At 57.1% G+C, this 17,556-nt stretch overlaps 1 protein-coding gene across 1 annotated transcript; it reads right to left on the bottom strand.

The window, feature by feature from the left end:
- Positions 1-1,555: 1,555 nt before the first annotated feature.
- COL9A2 (collagen type IX alpha 2 chain) lies at positions 1,556-17,280 on the bottom strand. The gene is made up of 32 exons (XM_040231568.1): positions 17,124-17,280; positions 15,750-15,824; positions 14,528-14,563; positions 14,382-14,444; positions 13,285-13,338; positions 13,125-13,160; positions 13,009-13,032; positions 12,636-12,689; positions 12,269-12,322; positions 12,111-12,158; positions 11,826-11,882; positions 11,690-11,743; positions 11,303-11,356; positions 10,871-10,924; positions 10,709-10,762; positions 10,534-10,587; positions 9,288-9,341; positions 8,839-8,892; positions 8,561-8,614; positions 7,282-7,326; positions 6,892-6,945; positions 6,103-6,156; positions 5,785-5,838; positions 5,628-5,699; positions 5,353-5,388; positions 5,179-5,223; positions 5,057-5,089; positions 4,686-4,832; positions 4,369-4,423; positions 3,891-4,079; positions 2,780-2,857; positions 1,556-2,333 (listed from the first exon to the last, which is right to left on the bottom strand). Exons 1-32 carry the CDS (start codon positions 17,193-17,195, stop codon positions 2,134-2,136), a joined length of 2,067 nt encoding a protein of 688 aa, XP_040087502.1. The 5' UTR covers positions 17,196-17,280; the 3' UTR covers positions 1,556-2,133.
- Between the last annotated feature and the right edge of the window lie 276 nt (positions 17,281-17,556).

Below are 17,556 nucleotides of genomic sequence, written 5' to 3'. Positions count from 1 at the left end.
CTCGAGTAGCTGGAAGGAAACAAACTAGGGTCCAAGCATGGACATGAGATCAGAGAGGCTTGTAGATCACAGTAAGGATGTGGGTTTTTCCTGAGGGAATCACCCTCCAGAAAGTATCAGAAAGGCTACCTTCCACTAGTCCCTGGGAGTCAGCCCACTTCTGGCTCCTTCAAAAGCCTCTGAGTCATAAGGAATGAAGTGTAACCCTTAACCCTGCTTAAGATCTGTGAATCATGTAAATCAAATCCTCCAGTGGACCTACTCAGAGAAAGTCACAGAAAGGGACAAGAAAAGAGTCTAGGAAACCTCAAGGACTAAGTAGACTGGCTCTTTAAGCCCAAAGTCTCAGGCACCAGGACAAGTAAAGAGCCATGGCTTTGGAAAGGAGAATGCTTCCCCATCAGGTATGATGACCTGGGAGCCAGCTCGGGGCCAGTCTTCACTGCCCCCTGCAGCCCTCATCTGCTTCCCCCGCACTGAACACTTGATTCTCTCTACATTCCAAGTGTTCCCCCAGCAGCCTATGGCAGCAGCAGGGCCTTCTGAGGGGCCTGGGATGCTGTGATTCAGGATTTGCGAAAGCACTGGCGGTGAAGCCACCTCTGTGGGCCCTAGGGCTACCTAAGAGTAGCCATCTGTCCCTGGAGGGGTAAAGGAGCTGAGAAGTCACCCATGGTGTGTGTGTGTATGGATGCAGGGGAGGCTGTTGAGGGGAGTCCCGGCCTCTGCTGGCCAGGGGAAGAGAAGTCTGCTTCAGTATAAATGGGGACATGCAGCCAAGTTTAGGGTGAGGTGTAGGAGGGCCCAGACTTCATCAGATGCTGGGACCTCAGGCTGGAGTTCTTGTGTCTCCTGGAGGGAGCCAGCAGAACTCTTCAATAAACTCTTGGAGCCAAGAGGTTGGTCACTAGCTGAATTTCAACAGCTCCCACCATCGCATGGGTCAGAGGCACCTGCCACACCCTTTCCTGCTCTTGCTGCTTGGAGTAGCCTTGCTGGCCTACACAGTTAATGAGGCTGGGAGCCCCCAGACGGTCACATCCGAGCCAGTCTCCCCTGGATGTCCTCTCAGTGAAAGTGGCGTGACTGAATGTCACTTCTTTTCTCATCATCCAGCTTCAGGTCTGTTTTCTCACAGACCTGGATAACCCCTGGAAGGCAAGAGCCAGGTCCTCCCATCTTTGGCTGCCAGCTCCTGCCCCAAGACCAGCACACGCTGAGTGCCAAAACTCACAGAGGACCTCCTGTGGGCCAGGCTCTGGCGAGACACTGGGTACTCTCTACAGGATAGATGAGGCAACCTGGGTCCTTGCCCAGCTGTACAAAGGCTGGGAAGGGATCTGCCCACAGCTAGATAGCAGGCCACCATCCCGACTCTACCTGCAGGTTTTTCCCACAGGTGTTCCTAAAATAGGCCAGGCCACCCTCACAGTTCAGGATGTGCCCAAAGGAAAGTACCCCACCTTCCACCTCCCCTTTCTAGAACCCCTGACCATCCTGCTCAGGTCGTGGGAGCCCACCCCTAACCTACGAGAAATTAAGCTCAGCACTCACATCTTGGCTTGTACCCAAGTTGAGGGTTTTTATTTACAGAAAGGCCTGGGTGGATCTAGGGTTTGGTGGGAAAGGGTGACGCCAGGAAGGAAAGGGAGATGGGTGTTTAAATACTCAGATGGGAGGAAGGCAGGTAGGAAGCAGAGGACTGGCTTAGAGATGGCCCCCTCTGGGCAGTCACCCAGTAAGCCTGGGGGCGAAAACGGGATCAGGAACTAGCAGAGGCCTCGGTCCACTTGCCCCAAGGACAAGATGGCCAGTGGAGGATGATGCAGATTAAGGACACATTTGTTTTGATGACATCCGAGCGGCGCTCCAGGAACGAAGGCCACCCCATCCTCTCTGGACCGTGAGCCCTCCAGTGCCCCGTGCCCTGTCGGCCTCACCTTTTCATCTGATGCCCTCCCTTCCCTTCCCCCATGTTTTAGGATTTCCTTTTCCTCAGGAATCCTGGATCCCAGATGGAAGGTCCTGGAAAAGCTAGTTTCCTGGACTGAGGCATGGGGTGCATGTCCACCCAGAGGGGCCTGAGTCCTTTCCCCCCCAGGATGCCCACTGGGCTCTGTCTTGGCCTGATGCTCATGGCCCTTTGATGGATCCAGGCTCCGTGAGGCGTGCAGAGGCGTAGGCTGAGGCTCCAAGGCAGGCCGCAGGTTCACAGAAGCCTGGCAGCCCCATGGGGCCTGGCAGGCCAGGTCGACCTGCCTCTCCTGGGGCCCCTGGAGCCCCTCGATTTCCATCTTTGCCATTGATTGCCTGACCAGGCCGGCCAGGCAGTCCTATGGAAGGGAAAAGGTCAAGACATCAAGGCCTCCTCCTATCTCAGCCTTCGAATTCCTCAGTCTCTCAGGGAAACTGAAGTCAAGGACACCATAGAAAGAAGGGACTCTGCCCCAGACACAGGTTCTAAGAGAGTCATGTCTCATGGTCCATTACTCCCAGTCAGTGAGTTGGGGGAATAAATGCCCCTTCCCTTCCCTCCATGAAGCAGATTTTTGTGTAACCCAGGAAGTCCTCGGAATCCCAGCTGTCTAGTTCCCAGCCAGACCTGACCCAGAGGCTCCTGGCTGCTCCAAAGGGATGCAAAAATTGGATGCATGGGACTGCGTTGGCCTCATGTTGTGAGCGCACGAGGGAGGCCTCCATGGAAGAGACCCAGTTGTGTTGGGTCATTAATCCCAGGACTGAGGGACAGGACTGCTACTGGGCAGGGCCAGGGTCTTACCTGGAATCCCCGGGGGCCCAGGCATCCCGGGGTGCCCACGGCCAACTTCTCCTTGATCACCCTTCTCTCCACGTTTTCCTGCAGAGAAAGAACTGAGCCTTAATTTTTCAGAATAGGAAATTTTTTTTTCATCTTGGCTTGCTATTTAATTTCTACTTCACACACAATAATTATTTCTATTTTGTGCTAGTTTATAATAGGAGACAGTTGGAAATGACTGCAGAACTGACTAAGTAAAGGCAAGTCCAAAGAATGGAAGACTATAAAGCTGATAAAGTTCATTACAGGAAAGTGTCTGATAATGTCAACAGTCGGCATTTAGTATATACCAACTCCATGTAAATTACCTCTAAATGTAATCCTCCTGGCAACTATAAGATTGTTGCTATAAATATCTCCATTTCACAGACGATAAATCTAAGACCCAGGAATATTAATGGGTAACTTGTCCAAGAGCCACAATGAGAAAGTGAGAGAGTCTGGATTCAGCACCTGCTCTGACTCAAGCTTGCCTTCCTTACTGTTTTGTTCATCTGCCTCCCCTCTTTTAGAGACTTGGAGGGATGTTTATGCTGCTAAGTCACTTCAGTCGTGTCTGACTCTGTGCGACCCATAGACGGCAGCCCACCAGGCTCCCAGGTCCCTGGGATTCTCCAGGCAAGAACACTAGAGTGGGTTGCCATTTCCTTCTCCAGTGCATGAAAGTGAAAAGTGAAAGTGAAGTCGCTCCGTCATGTCTGACTCTTCGTGACCCCATGGACTGCAGCCTACCAGGCTCCTCCATCCATGGGATTTTCCAGGCAAGAGTACTGGAGTGGGGTGCCATTGGAGTACCACTAAGTCAATTTAAAACAGAAACAACATCCCCCCCCAAAAAAAAAAACCCAGGCTATAAATTAGTACATTTTTTTCTATCAATTTGCTACTGAAAAGCAAGCCCAGGAGTTATATGGAAGAGCCATGGGTGAGAATGTCTATACCTCATCCTAGGAAGGAGAATGATGAAAGAGAGAAAACAGGAGGCTGAGCCATCAGCCGGCATAACTGAGACCCCAGGAGGCTGGTCTTGGCCAAATCCCCCATCTCCCAGCCAGCACAGAATAGCACTCACCCTTGGGCCCGGTGTTGCCAATCTGACCCATGGCTCCCACGATGCCAGGAACACCCCGAGGGCCAGGGTGCCCATGGGGTCCCTGTTTGCCCGGGTACCCAGGAGGCCCAGGGGGTCCTGGAGGACCCATCATCCCAGTCGCACCCAGGGCCTCCCTCTTGGCACTCACAGCCATTTCTGCCAGTTGCTCTGGAGAGAGGGAGGAGACAGAGAAGTCTGTAAGATGGGTGTGGCTCAGTAAAACTGGGAAGGCAGAGCATCCTGGCCTCTGGATGTGCAGACAGAACAGCCGGGGGTCAACCTCCCCCTTCCTCAGGCTGTTCTGCAGACATCAAAGGTCCTGAGTGGGTGAGGACATAGGTAAGGTCCCCAAGCCCTTGGGGGCAGAGCTCGTGACTTTCCCACAAGGCCGCATGGAGAGTCTTCTGAAGGGCGGCGATGCCCTGGAGGCGAGGAGGAGGAGTTGGTGCCCCCTCACCTTGCAGCATCTTCAGCACCACGTCCTCGATGTGCTGGTCACTAGCATCTCGGCCCTGAAAGCAGAGGAGGTCTTTCAGGAAGCAGCCCCTGGCTGCCAGGTCTGACTGCTCTGGTGCTATGACCCCTTCCTGTTCCCATTTTCTCACCCGAGGTATTTCCAGAATCTGACTGAAATCCCTCCAGCACCCACACCCATCCTCTTTGATCTCGGGTACCAGCCTCAGGGAAGGAACTCCCAGCCTTTGAGGGGATAAGCAGTAACCAACCCAAAGAGGCGCGTTCCCTAAGAGACTCCTCCCTTGGAGGCCAACTCACCGCCACGCCCTGCCTCCCGGGCTGTCCGGGCAAGCCTCGGTCTCCAACCAGTCCTCGAGGGCCCGGAGGCCCCGGGTAGCCCTGCACCCCCGGGGTTCCCGCATCTCCGCTGGGGCCGGGGTAGCCAGGTTCTCCACGGACTCCTTGCTGCGGGGTGGGTTGGGTTCCCAGCGGGAATCAGGGGACGCACGCGCAGGGGTTGGGGGTGGGGGGTTATGCAGGAGTAAGGGAAGGATGGCCTGGGGGGCAGGGAAGCCGGGGGAGTCGAGGTCCTAGTCCCCAGCAGCGCTGAGGCAACGGGGCGGGGATGGGGGTTGGGGGGGAGGGGCGGCAGGAGCGGGGGAAGGTGGCGTCACAGCTGCAGGACTCACCTGTCCCTTGGGTCCCGGCTCGCCCGACTCGCCCTGTAGGCACAAGGAGGTGCTGTCCCGAGGCGGTGGGGTACCCAGGCCAGCCCGCTGCTCCCCTCCTCCACCCCGCGCAGCCCGCTCACCTTCTCTCCTTTCTCTCCGGGGAGGCCAGCCACCCCCGGGTCGCCCTGCAGATTGAGACAGGGTCAGGTCGCGGCGGCCCGACACCCCCGCGCCCCCATCCCGATGCGATGCGACAGATGCCCTGGGGGTGGGGGTGAGGGGGTTTGGGCGGAAGGGGGGTTGCTGGCACTCACCACTCCACCGCGGGGCCCTGTCTTCCCTGGGGAACCCTGTTGGAATTGGGGAGTTCAGAGCCTGGTGAGCTCCCATCCAGGGCAGGCTGGGCCTGGCTCCCCAACCCAGGCTCCCAGCCACAGCCGCCTCTGAAGCTCCACCTCGCTCCCCAGGGTCCCTGGGGACCGGCAAGGGGTCATTTTTCCAGGTGGATTTGAGGCACTGGAGCTCCACTGACCCCTCCCTCAGAATCTGAAAGCCTCTTCCCCTTGTATTTTTCAGTCCCAGTTTGTACCTTGTCTCCCTTGATGCCTGGCAAGCCTTGGGGCCCTGGAATTCCGGGAGGACCCTGTTCCCCTTTGGGGCCCTGAGGAGAAAAGAAACCAGAGGAATAAGTCAGACAAGGTGCCCAGACATACTCCCAGAGCCCATCTCAGCTGCCCTGTACTTACCTGCTGACCTTGAGGGCCTGGCTGCCCCACTGGGCCCCTCTCACCGTGGTCACCCTGAAATGGAAAGTGAAGGTCACACCCCAGCCATCAGCTGGGGCAGCCTCTCCCTGCCAGATCCCAGACACTGCATGGTCAGCGCGCCCTCTATTTCTGCTGTCACCACCATGGAGGTCCTTGGCTCCACTTCACAGACCAGCAGACTGAGGTCCTGGCTGGGGAGGCCTCACGATGGAGCTTTGAGAGGACCCAGATTCTGGGTCCAGCAGTGCCAGCTGCTGCAGAGGCCCCCAGGGAGGGACCACTGTGCCAAGCACTTACCTTCTGCCCCATGATGCCCTGGGGACCGATTTCTCCTCGAGGCCCTGGCTCTCCCTGGGGTACAGAGAAATCCGGAGGTGAGCAGTAGCCTGGAGGATCCCTCCCTCCTTTCCACACCTGACCAACCCCTACCCACTCCTGGGGCTCAGCTAATTTACGTCATCAGGGAAGACTTCCTTCACCTTCTTTCTTTGGGTCCCTGTCCTTTTCCTTCATAAGACCCAATACATTTGGAGTCTTTATTTAATACAGTGTCTTTCTCACAAATCTATAAGCTCTATGTAAATAGCAGACTGTCTATCTCAGTGTCTAGTGGGTTGCAGATATTTGGTGAATGTTTATGCAATGAGTGATGGAAAAGGAAATGGCACCCCACTCCAGTACTCTTGCCTGGAAAATCCCATGGATGGAGAGCAGTCCATGGGGTCACAAAGAGTCGGACATGACTGAGCGACTTCACTTTCTTTCTTTTCTTTCTTTTATGCAATGAGTGAATGACTCCGCCTGCTGGATTGTCAGCCCCAGTCATCTAGAGAGGTCATACCCCAGGACAGAAGCAGCCCCGTCCTCTCTGCACTGTACATAGGGAAAGGGGGCAGAGAGAGAGGAGAGCTTTCCTGGGTCAGCGTCAGAATCCTGACTGGCCCCAAGGGCACTCTGAGGCTAGGGCTCCACCCCACAGTCTCACTCTGGCTCCACAGGCTAAAAGCAGAGTCCTCAGGCCTGGAGGGAGAGATGAGGAGGAAGCAAAGCAAGAAGAGCCCTTGAGTCAGAGGAGGGGGCACTTACCTCCTTCCCGGGGGGACCGGAGACTCCAGGGAAGCCCTGCCGGCCTGGCTCACCCTGCAGGAAAAGAGCTCTAAGGTCAGTCTGTGTAGCCTAGTCAGGCCCTTGGCCTTGGAGAAGCCAATGAGTTGAGAAGCGGAGCGGGTTCTTAGTCAGGGCCTCTGGACTCCACTGACTTGCAGCCATGCCATCCTGTTCTCTAGCCAGGATGAGAGGTGGGAGGGAGGCAAGAGGAGGGAGGTGATTAGGCCCAATGAACCTGTGTTCAAGCCCAGTCTCTGAGCCTGAGAAGGCCTGGACCTTGCAGTCTTTAAGCCACACCCCTGGACCCTGCCCTCAGGCTCCCTTGCTCAGATGAAGCCAACTCTCTGCCCCAGCCTGGGGTCACCTTACCTTGTCTCCAGGGCCTCCTTTTGTCCCAGGCATACCAGGCACACCCTGTAGAAGGAAGCTGATGTCAGTTTCTCCCTTGGCGGCAGGAAGCCCTGAGCATCGCTATTTTGCCTCCCAGATTCCTCTCTCGCCTGTGGGAGCTGAAGAGCAGAAGGCCCAGCCATGAACTGGACTGTGCCCAGCCCTGAATCCCTGCTGAGACAGGAGATAGTGACAGAAAGACCTGCTTTCCAAGGCCTGTGGTCCACGGGGAGAAGAGGAGCACACGCAAGTGCACACAAGAACACGGTCTGCACATGGATATGTTAGCAGTCCTCAAGTATCCCCGGCAGGGAAGGATGGGGGTTCCCAGAAGGTGGGGGACGGAGGTGGGCCTGAATTGTGAGAAGACTCAGAGATGGGAAAGTGAAGTCGCTCAGTCGTGTCCGACTCTGTGTGACCACAGAGACGGCAGCCCACCAGGCTCCCCTGTCCCTGGGATTCTCCAGGCAAGAACACTGAAGTGGGTTGCCATTTCCTTCTCCAATGCATGAAAGTGAAAAGTGAAAGTGAAGTTGCTCAGTCGTGTCCACTTTTAGTGACTCCATGGACTGCACCTACCAGGCTCCTCCATCCATGAGATTTTCCAGGCAAGAGTACTGGAGTGGGGTGCCATTGCCTTCTCCACAGAGATGGGAAGGGCATTCCAATAAGAGGAACCAGTAAGGCCTGAAGGTGTGGTGGTAGAAAAGCTAAGGCTCTGTTGAGAAGGGAGAGGGTGAAGAGGGACAGTGGCTGATGGGTCAGATTATGGTGGTACTTGGATGCTAAGATGAGCTGTGAGGATGAGGAGTGTAGCTATTCTGGTCATAACCATTCCCCTGCCACTTCCTGCACCTCAGTGACTCTGCTGAATGACTGGACAGAATAACACTTTCCTGGAGGCAGTGGGTTGGGGGTGGAGGGGTGGGGGGGTTGGGGAACAGGGAGGGTGGAGCACCATGGAAGATATTTAGCAGGGAAACGGTCAGATTCCACTTAGCCAACATGGAAGGCTGGTATAATCTAAGAGAAGGCTGGGGCAGCTGTCCAAATGATAAGGCCTAAGCCAGGCTGGAATTGGTGAGAAGGCCTGAGCTGAGCAGGGACAAGGTCCAGAGCACAAGTCCTGAGTATGTGACTTCCACCTCATCAGCCACTCACCCCACTTTGGGGAAGTGGGCCACAGAGTGCCTGGGCTCTCGGTGGAGGAGAAGTTACTTGCCCTGTGGCGGCCCCCATGGCTCCACCCTGTACTCACCGCTAGGCCCTGGTGGCCTGGGTTTCCCGGCCGCCCCGCCTGTCCTGCACTGCCCTGCGAGAGACAGAACCAGAGGCATAAATGAGAGCTCCAGCCGGGGGGTCCATGACCCCCACCCGAGTGCAGGCAGGGAGACTGAGGCCCCGAAGCAAGAAGGAATGTGTTGGTGACACACTTGAGGCTCCAAGGCCTCCAGGCTCAATGCAGCGGGACTCAGAGCCTCAGCTGGGAGGACCCCTGACCCTCACCCCCATCCCAGGGGCCGTCCCCACTCCTACCTTCACTCCAGGTGTGCCTGGGGTCCCGTCCTTGCCGTCAATGCCTGGGGGTCCCTGCTCAGCAGGAAAATTGAAGGGAGATTCACAATTAGGAGATGCCTGGGGTCAGGGCCCCCATCCACGTCCCTCTGTGGGGCACAGTGTGCAGGTGGGGAGTGGGCCTGGTCAGCTTGGGAAGCCCCAGCAGCCAACTGGGGGAGCGGAATGGAAGTGGGAAGGGATTTCAGGGGATGGATGACAGTCCTTCCTTTGTGTGGGTGATGAGTGTCTCAAGACCCCTCCTACATCACCACTCTATTTACAGGTGAAACAAACCGAGGCACAGAAAGAGGGCATTTCCCGAGGTGACAGAGCCAGCCCGCTGGCAACAGAGTTCAGTCTAGAACCCCAGGCTCCTCCTCCGCTGGGGGCTTGGAGACCCGCCTGGACCCTGCCCTCTGTCTACTTACGGTTGCTCCCTTTGGGCCTGTTAGTCCCTGGGGTCCTCGAACTCCTTGGCTCCCCTGCAAAGTAGACAGAGAGCAGACCGCCTTCAGGAGGCTGAATCCCAGTCTGGCTATTCAGAGAACTGCTGAGAACAGTGACCTCTGAGTCCCAGGGTCCCTGCGGCACAGGCCATGCTGGGCAGGGGCTAGTGGAGAGGGTGCTCATGGTGTGACTTTGCCCTGGACCCAGCAGGAGGGAGCAGAGGTGGGCATCAAGCAGGCTGTGCGGGAGCAGCGGCAGGACAGGGGAGGGGCCAGTGTGACCCCCCAAGGCCCTGAGTGACGCTGATGTGAAGAAACCCAGGGACCAAAGACAGTGTGTGGACTTGGTTTGGGTCTTGATTTGAACAAGAACCCTGAAAAGACATTGTTGGAATCATTAGGAAAAATTGAGCACAAGCTGATCATTAGATTATGTTCAGGAATTACTGGATAATGTTGCTTGTGTGATAGTGATATTGTGGTTATGTGAGGAACCTTATTTTTAAGAGATACATTGAGAAGTGAAATGGGTAACACAACATAATGTTAAGAATTTGCTTGAAAATATCAGAGCAAAGGAAAGAAAGGGAGAAGGGGATGGATAAAGTGAGTGTGGCAAAAGATTACTTTGGGGAGAGAGGGACATAAGGGTTCACTATATTATTCTCCCTACTTTTGCATATGTTTAAAGACTTGCATAATAATAATAATAATAATAATAACTAACAATAACAACAAAACCCCTAACTTTACTTTCTGCTCAATTTTTCTGTAAACTCAAAATTGCTCAGAAGAAATACTCTTATTAATTTTGAAAAGGAGAGCATTAAGAGATCTGGGATCTGGGCCAAATCTCATTAGCCCCATGACTGATTTGCTGGAATTTCATTGTCTGGCCTGGTGACTGTGGGACTGGATCCTACAGCTTCTCCCTAAGCCTGAATTTGACCAGCAGTAGGCGAGGCTTGGAGGAAGGAGCTGCGGGGCTATCTGGGCTACGGGCACAGATATTCTCCCCTCACATCAGCCACCCACATGCACAGACACACAGAATTACACATGTGCACGGGCGTATACATGTGCACACACTCAGATATGCGTCTACATGTGCACACACGCAGACACACGTGTGCACCTCAGTGTATCCACCTGGGGCTTGGGTGGAGCTGAGTCCACCCAGCTCTCCTCCACAGGGCCCTGACTGCAACAGGGGTGACTGAGGACTCACCACATCACCCTTCTCTCCAGCTCGGCCCAGTGGTCCCCGTGGACCTTCCTCACCCTGGCAGGAAGGACAGACAGAAATCCAAGTTACATGGGCTCAGGGAACTCACATCCTTTGCAGCCCCAGAAGCTGCATCCAGGGGAGGAAAGTGGGGGCAAGGGAGTAGGAGCAGACTCACAGGTGACCCGGCGGCGCCAATGGAGCCCACCATGCCTTTGTACCCCTGAGGGCCCTGGGGAGAGGAGAGATTGTGGGTCAGTCCTGGCTGGGCCCCAGAAGCCAGAGGGCTGGTCCCGGCAGCTCTTTCTTGCAGGACACCCCCCCCCCCCGACCCACTCACCGTCTCTCCTTTGGGGCCCGCCATGCCTGGGTAGCCCCTGACGCCCTGGGGACCCTGTCAAGACAGAATAATGACAGTGATGGCAACTAGAAGGCCCACGTCGTGACACCTTCCCTGAACCCCAGCCCAGTCTTCTCGATGTCTCCCTAAGGCAGGCACAGAGTCCCTGTCACAGATGGTCAGTGAGACTCAGAGATGCCAGGGACTCGCCAGGATCACTCAAAGGAACAGTGGCAGAACCAGGGCCTCAGCTGAGCCTTTTGGCTGACAGCAGCCTTGGTTCCAGTCCCCCAGTGTCTCACAGCCAGCCTCATCCAGAGCCTCACCAGCTGGACACAGGCATCTCTTTCACCAGTTAGAGGCCAGAGCAAGGGAATGACTCCACTAAGGTCTCCTAAGGGGATGAGGTGGGGCGGGGAAAGTGTTCCTTACCGGTGGTCCAGGGATGCCTTGCTCTCCAGAGGCACCCACATCTCCCTTGGGACCCTAAGGGCCAGGAAAGAGAGATCAGATAGGCAGGCAGATGGAGAGACAAATATTCAGACAACCAAAGACAACATCCTCTTCTCAGCAAGAGCAAACAGGAAGGCGTCCTGGAAAGCATAGGGTCCCAGGGATGACAGATAGGGAAATGGGGGCACAGCAAGGGAAGGGGCTTGCCCAGGGACACACTGACTTAGCGCCTAGGACTCCTGCCTCCCAGCTCAAGGCTTCATCCCCGGAGCCCCACGGGTGAAGGGAAGGGAGAAGGATGCGGGGAGGCTCCAACAGGGCCTTCTCCACACACACTCTCCCGCGGCCCTCAGCCCTCGCACTCACCGGCTTCCCCTGGCGGCCAGAATCTCCCAGAAGCCCGCGTCTGCCTGGATGCCCCTGCGGGGAAGGAGAGAGCTTAGAGTACGTCCCGTCCCCCTCTCCCCTGCTCCACCCACCAAGACTTGGGCCAGAAGCTCACCTTCACGCCCTGCAGCCCTGGGGGCCCTTTCACGCCCGCTGGACAGTTGGTTGGACACTGGAAGAGAAATTCCGCAGGGTTCTGTGTCACTGGCCTGCCCCAGGCCAACAGGGTAGTGCTTCCCAAAACCTCTTCTCCGCCCGCACCTGGCTGCACCCCTCCGCTGCAGCCTCTCCCCGTCTCCCAGGGACCCTACCTTCCGATGGGACCTGTCTCCTTGCCCGCCCCTCTCAAGATGACCCGCCCCTTCCTCGGACTAGCCCCGCCCCAGACCCCGCCTCTCACCAGGAAATCCGCGCTGCCTTCCAGACCCTGAATGGTTCCAGGGCGGCCCTGAGAAAAGATGTACGAAGATGGAACCTGACTCGAACCCTCCTCTCCCCAGGCTTGTGCCGAAGACCTTTGTCCTTCCCCAGCCACGTGGGAGATCTGAGGACACTTACCGGTTTCCCAGGGGGTCCCGGAGGCCCTGATGGTCCCTCTGGTCCAGGATCCCCCTGGAAGCAAGAAAGGCCCAAATCATACCCTTGTCCAGCCTTGGCTAGGTCACCTCTGCCTCCTGCTCCAGTTCCCCCACTGCCCTGTCCATCCTGCCCTCCAGGTCCCCTCCTGAGATCTGGGGATATCAAAGCCTGATCTGCAGAGGATGCCCTGCCGTTGGTGTGCTCAGCCGGAGGGGTTTCTGCCCCAGACCTGGAGGAGACTCCTGGTGGCCAGAAGCAGGCCCAGGAACTCCTGGAGAGGTGCTCAGCTTGCGCTTGAAGGCAGAGGGCAGGAGACAGAGTGAGCAGAGGAGTGGCTGGGGCTCACCTTGGGGCCTGTGAGTCCAATCTCACCAGGGAGGCCAACAGGTCCAGGTGGTCCCTAGGAACAGAGACATCAGTGGCTAGGATGCCTCAGAGGGTTAGCCCCGCCCTGCCACAAAGATAGAAACAGGTGCCCAGAGCCCCTTTCCCCGCTTCCACTTTGCAACCAGCCCCAAAGAAGCGGACAAATTAGGGCTTTAAGGACCAGAGAATTTCAGAGTCAATGGATAGGCCCAGGGTTCTCTGACAAGTCTGCCCATTTCTGACACCATCACAGTATGCTGGCTCCTCCCCATGCTGGCCAGTCCCCTGGAAGCCCTTCTCTACCCTCCCCTTCTGAGAGTCCCAGGGACCCTGCCCCATCCCTGAGGACTTACAGGAGGTCCGGCGAAGCCAGGGCCCTGAAACAGAAGGAAAGATTAGGTTCATGGCTCCTTTTACAAATCCCCCTACCTACAAAGGGTCCCTTAAAGCCATTGCAGGTTATACTCACTGGCAGGCCGGGGGGACCTGGGAGCCCAGGCTGGCCCTGCAAAAGCAGTGGGAGAGGCTCAGAGGCTGGGGTCTCCTGCATTTCTGCTCCTCTCTGCCACAGCCCCTCCTAAACTCTGGTACCTAGATTGCCCATGCTGAACCCCTAGCAGGTCACTTGCCTTGACTCCAGGGACCCCTGCGGGACCGGGCTCCCCCTTGGCTCCAGTTAGACCCTGGAGAAGAAAAAGAAGATACATCTGTGAGGGGCAAACCTGCTCCCTGACCAATGGGAGGATAGGGTGGGTCCAGAGGTCTCTCCTGGTTGGGCCCAGGCTGCCTTTCATCACACTGCATGAAGGCCTATGGGCATCAACACCTCACTTTCCTTTCTTCCAGTTCCCACACTAGCCCTTGGTGATTATCCTCTTTTGAAAGATAAGAAACCAAGGCCCGATGATTTGTTAGCCCAGATCTCACATCTCCAGTCTAGGAATCTAGAAAACCTAGATAGATATGGGTCTGGATTAGCCATTTTCTTAATGTATGCCCTTGACAACTTTTTCTGAGCCTTAGTATTCTCATCTACAAAATGGGTTAATAATCAATGCTTGCTTCTCTGGGTGGTTATGAAAATCGATGTGTAAGGCAATATGCTTTGTAATCTTTGCAGGGTGTGGATGAGTTGGAGCAACCCTGTGGCTGCTCACAGCCCTAATGGGCACTTCTTGAGCCAGCAGGCCATTCATGGGGGGCCACATTTTCCTCCCATCTTTTAGTGACTGACTCAAGTGTCTCCCCAACCAGATGACTTCCCAGTAACCCTGTCCAGGAGCCAGTGACCTTGGAGCCTGTGTCCAGGAGCCTGTGACCTTGAGCCCATGAACCCCTGGAACTGCATGCTATCAACCAAATGATGTTCTTCTCTTGAGTAGTGCCTGGGGCTGTAAGGGGGTGGGTTGGGGAAGGGTAAAGGGGAGGAAAGGTGAGGATGCAAAAGGACAGCTCTGCCCAGAGAATTAAGTGTAATTCTTGGAGGCCAGAAATGTGAGGCTAAATTCTGACTGCTGCTAAGCCCTCTGGATGCCCATCTGCCCTTGATTCAGTGCTCCTGGCGTGGGTGTGAGGTCACAAGTTACAAGAGGGTAAGGGGAACTCACAGCTGTAGAGTCTCCATCCTGCTCTGCTCAGCAGATCAGGGAAGATGCCAGAACTGGGTTTTGGAAGTCAGGGGGTGAAACCCTAGCCTACTCTACCTGACGGTCAGGTAGGTACTCACATCAATCCCGGGCTTCCCATCTGGCCCATCTGTTCCTGGTTTGCCAGGCTCTCCCTTAGGCCCCTTGAAAACAGAGGTGGAGCAAATATTAGCTACAGGCAGGAGAGACCTGGAAGTATCAAAGGTCAAGGGGAAAAAGCACTCACCGGAGGGCCAGCTTTCCCAGGGGGCCCTTTGTCACCCTGTAAGATATAAGTTGTTGAGAAAGCTTACCATGGCTTATGCTACCCCAGATGGACACACACAAGCCCTGGTTGACCTGTCCACATGCTCCTCTCCTTTTCTGTCCTGGGTCCTCTCAAACCTCATGTGTTTTAGGAAAATAGCTCCCTTTCCTTCAAGAAAACCATAGGTGGATTGAGACCAACCCCATGCAGGCTGGAGAGGGTGATATCAACATGCAAGTGAGTTCTAGACATGCCAGTGTTGGGACAGTGCCAGTCATGAGATCTGTGAATGGGTTGCCTCGGAGAGTGGTGCCTCTTGGATTTGAGCAAATGTGAGAAGAAACTTTGGGTCTTTTAGGAAAGCACGAAGAGGAGGTAAGTGAAGGGGGCAGTGGTATATTGGGGTCAGGAGAATGAGATGGGGCAGGGGCAGGGACCAAGGGGGCAGCTTCAATCTGTCCCCAAGGCAGGAAGGCCCTCCTTCCCCTGTGACAAAGGATCCTCGATGGAGAAGATACGTGGCCAGTGGAATCACATTCAGCCCCAGAGAGGCCTCCAGGCATTTCAGGGCCTGTTGCGGCCAGAGAGCCTGGCAGGGGCCCAGCGCCCATGGTTGGAGGGTGGGGGCATCAAGTTGAATAGAAAGCTGTGGAGATGGGCAAATATGGGGCTGACCTCCTGGGGGAGCATCCAGAATAAGGTATTTAACTCTCACCACGGTGGGGAGAGCAGGGAAGGAGCCCAGCTGCTTCTAAATCGGGAAGAAAAATGTAAAGGGAAGAGACTGGAGTCTGGCCCCCGCTGGTCTGGCCAAGCCTCCCAAGCTACCCTGAAGAGGCACCCAGACTTGCCAGGGGGCAGCGCGGAGTTAAGGCGTCTCCCACCCCAAAAAGGGAGGAGGGGGCGGGGGATGAGGAATTGCTGTGAGCTGTGGCAGGCAGACCGAACAGCAGCTCCTTGTCCACCAGCAGCTATAACGGGCTCTGCCGTTCCAGGCTTCTTTGAGGTTTTTGTAGAACAAACGGGCTCCTTGTGGGGCAGGCCGGCGCTGCCTACTGGCAACTGGGGGCACTGCACCTCCAGGCATCGACCTCACCGCCGCCACCCCCTGCCTCCACTCCCAGAGCACACAAAATTCCCTTGTCCGCAGCCTCTCGCCCCCCGCCCCCCACCCCCACCCGGTCTCGGGTTAGAGACTCACGTCGATTCCGTCGGATCCAGGCACTCCCGGTGGCCCTGGGGGCCCCGGAGGCCCCGGCTCTCCTGGCGGACCTCTCTGAAAACACAAAGGGGGCAGCCCTCAGACATTTCAGGGAACTGGGCGTCCAGGGGCGCACCTCCCCGCTGAGGAGCCGTGAACTCTCCTTCACTGAGAACACACGGTGGACCTTTACATATATTATCTTATTGACTGGTTCAGAACTGTGAGCCGAAACTAACGAGCCCCAGTTTGCAGGTGAGGAAACAGGCTCCGAAACACTCAGGGGTCAGCGCCCACCCTCCGTTCGGATTCAGGCTCCGACAGATCACAGGAGGTAAACTGTGGAGCTAGAATTCCGTCCTAGGTTTGCCCAGCTCCTTCCACTAAACCGCGCTGCCCCTGCGCCGTCGTGGGTGGAGAATAGGAGATGCTGATGACTCACATAACGGATGGTTAAGGAAGACGGTACCTAGAGATGCTTGATCCTCAATAAACGGTTGCTTGGATTATTTTTAAATGGACGACAGATATTGAAGATGGATAGGTACCCCTACCTCTCCCCTTGGTGCGGATAAAGCCCGACGGGAAAGTTGGGGAGGCGCAGAGAGATGGGGCCTTTGAGGGGCGAAATGTCTAGGGAGGGCAAGCCTGTTCTCTCCTCCTGAGAGCATCCGTCTCCCAGCACCGCTCCTCCGTCCTCGGTTGGATGGCGCTCTTAACGCGATCCATCCTAGACCCAGGCAGGGGTCCGGCGTTTGCCAGGTGCCCGCGCTCCCACCCCCACCCCCAGACCGAGAAGTGCCAGGTTGGCGTCCCACGGGCGAGCTGCGAACCGCCCAAGGCCCCAGACGGCGCCTCGGCCCGGCCCCTCCGCGCCCGCGTCGCGTGAGGGCCCCTGCCCCCAGCCGGCCCTCGGAAGTGAGACGCGGGCGCGCTAGCCCGGCGGAGAGCGTCAGCCGAGCGGGAGCGGCGTCTGGCTGGAGCCGGCGCCCCCTGGGAGGCGGCGGGGGCGGAGGATCCCGAGCTCCGTGAATGGGCACCATTGTCTCCCCAGCCACCTGGGCTCTCCAGGCTGCCAGGACGCGGCGCCAGCTCCTGCTCCACGCCGCCGGGCCGGGGCAGCGCAGAGCATCTCCGGACAGGGTCCCTCTGGCTCCCCGGCTCGTCCACCTCTTTTCACCGAGCCGAGATCTCCACCCCCGCCCACCCCATTTGTGCCCCTACTGAAGGAACGTGAGCGGCTGCCCCTCAGGCGAGGGGGTGTCAATAGAGGGTGGGAGTCAAGCCGAACACTCCACCAGACCCCAGGATCCGGAACCCCGGACCCAGATCCCGCATTCCGGAGCCCGGCGCGGGAGTGGCTGCAGGACTTACGATCTGCGCCAGGGCGAGCCCCAGCACCTGCAGGAGAACCAGGAGGCTACGGAGGGCGGCCGCGGGGGCCATGGCGGGCGTCGGGCTCGAGGTGGACTGATGCGGGCACCACGCACGCACCGACGGCTGAAGCTCCCGGCGCGACGGCTCCGGCTGCTCTCGGACCCGGCGGGCCGGGCCTCCAGAATATGCGGCTGGGCGGGGCGGGGGGCCCGCGGGGTCTGTCACCTGAGAGGACCCGGGGAGGGAGGCTGGCGTTCCCGGCCCAGCTCCGCCCCGCTCTGTCCAGCCGCCAGCGCCCACCCTCCATCCTCTCGCCGGGCTTCCCGGAGGCCTCGGCCGGGTGATCCGAAGAGCGGCCAGGGTGCGGGACCGGGACCATGGCTCCGTTCCTCCATGAAGAGGAAGAGGGCCGTCCGAGTTGCCTGTCCAG

Source organism: Oryx dammah, unplaced genomic scaffold (assembly GCF_014754425.2).
Source record: "Oryx dammah isolate SB20612 unplaced genomic scaffold, SCBI_Odam_1.1 HiC_scaffold_28, whole genome shotgun sequence".
Taxonomy (NCBI): Eukaryota; Metazoa; Chordata; class Mammalia; order Artiodactyla; family Bovidae; genus Oryx; species Oryx dammah.
The sequence above is the reverse complement of the archived record's forward strand: the minus strand, read 5'-3'. Positions and strand labels throughout refer to the sequence as shown.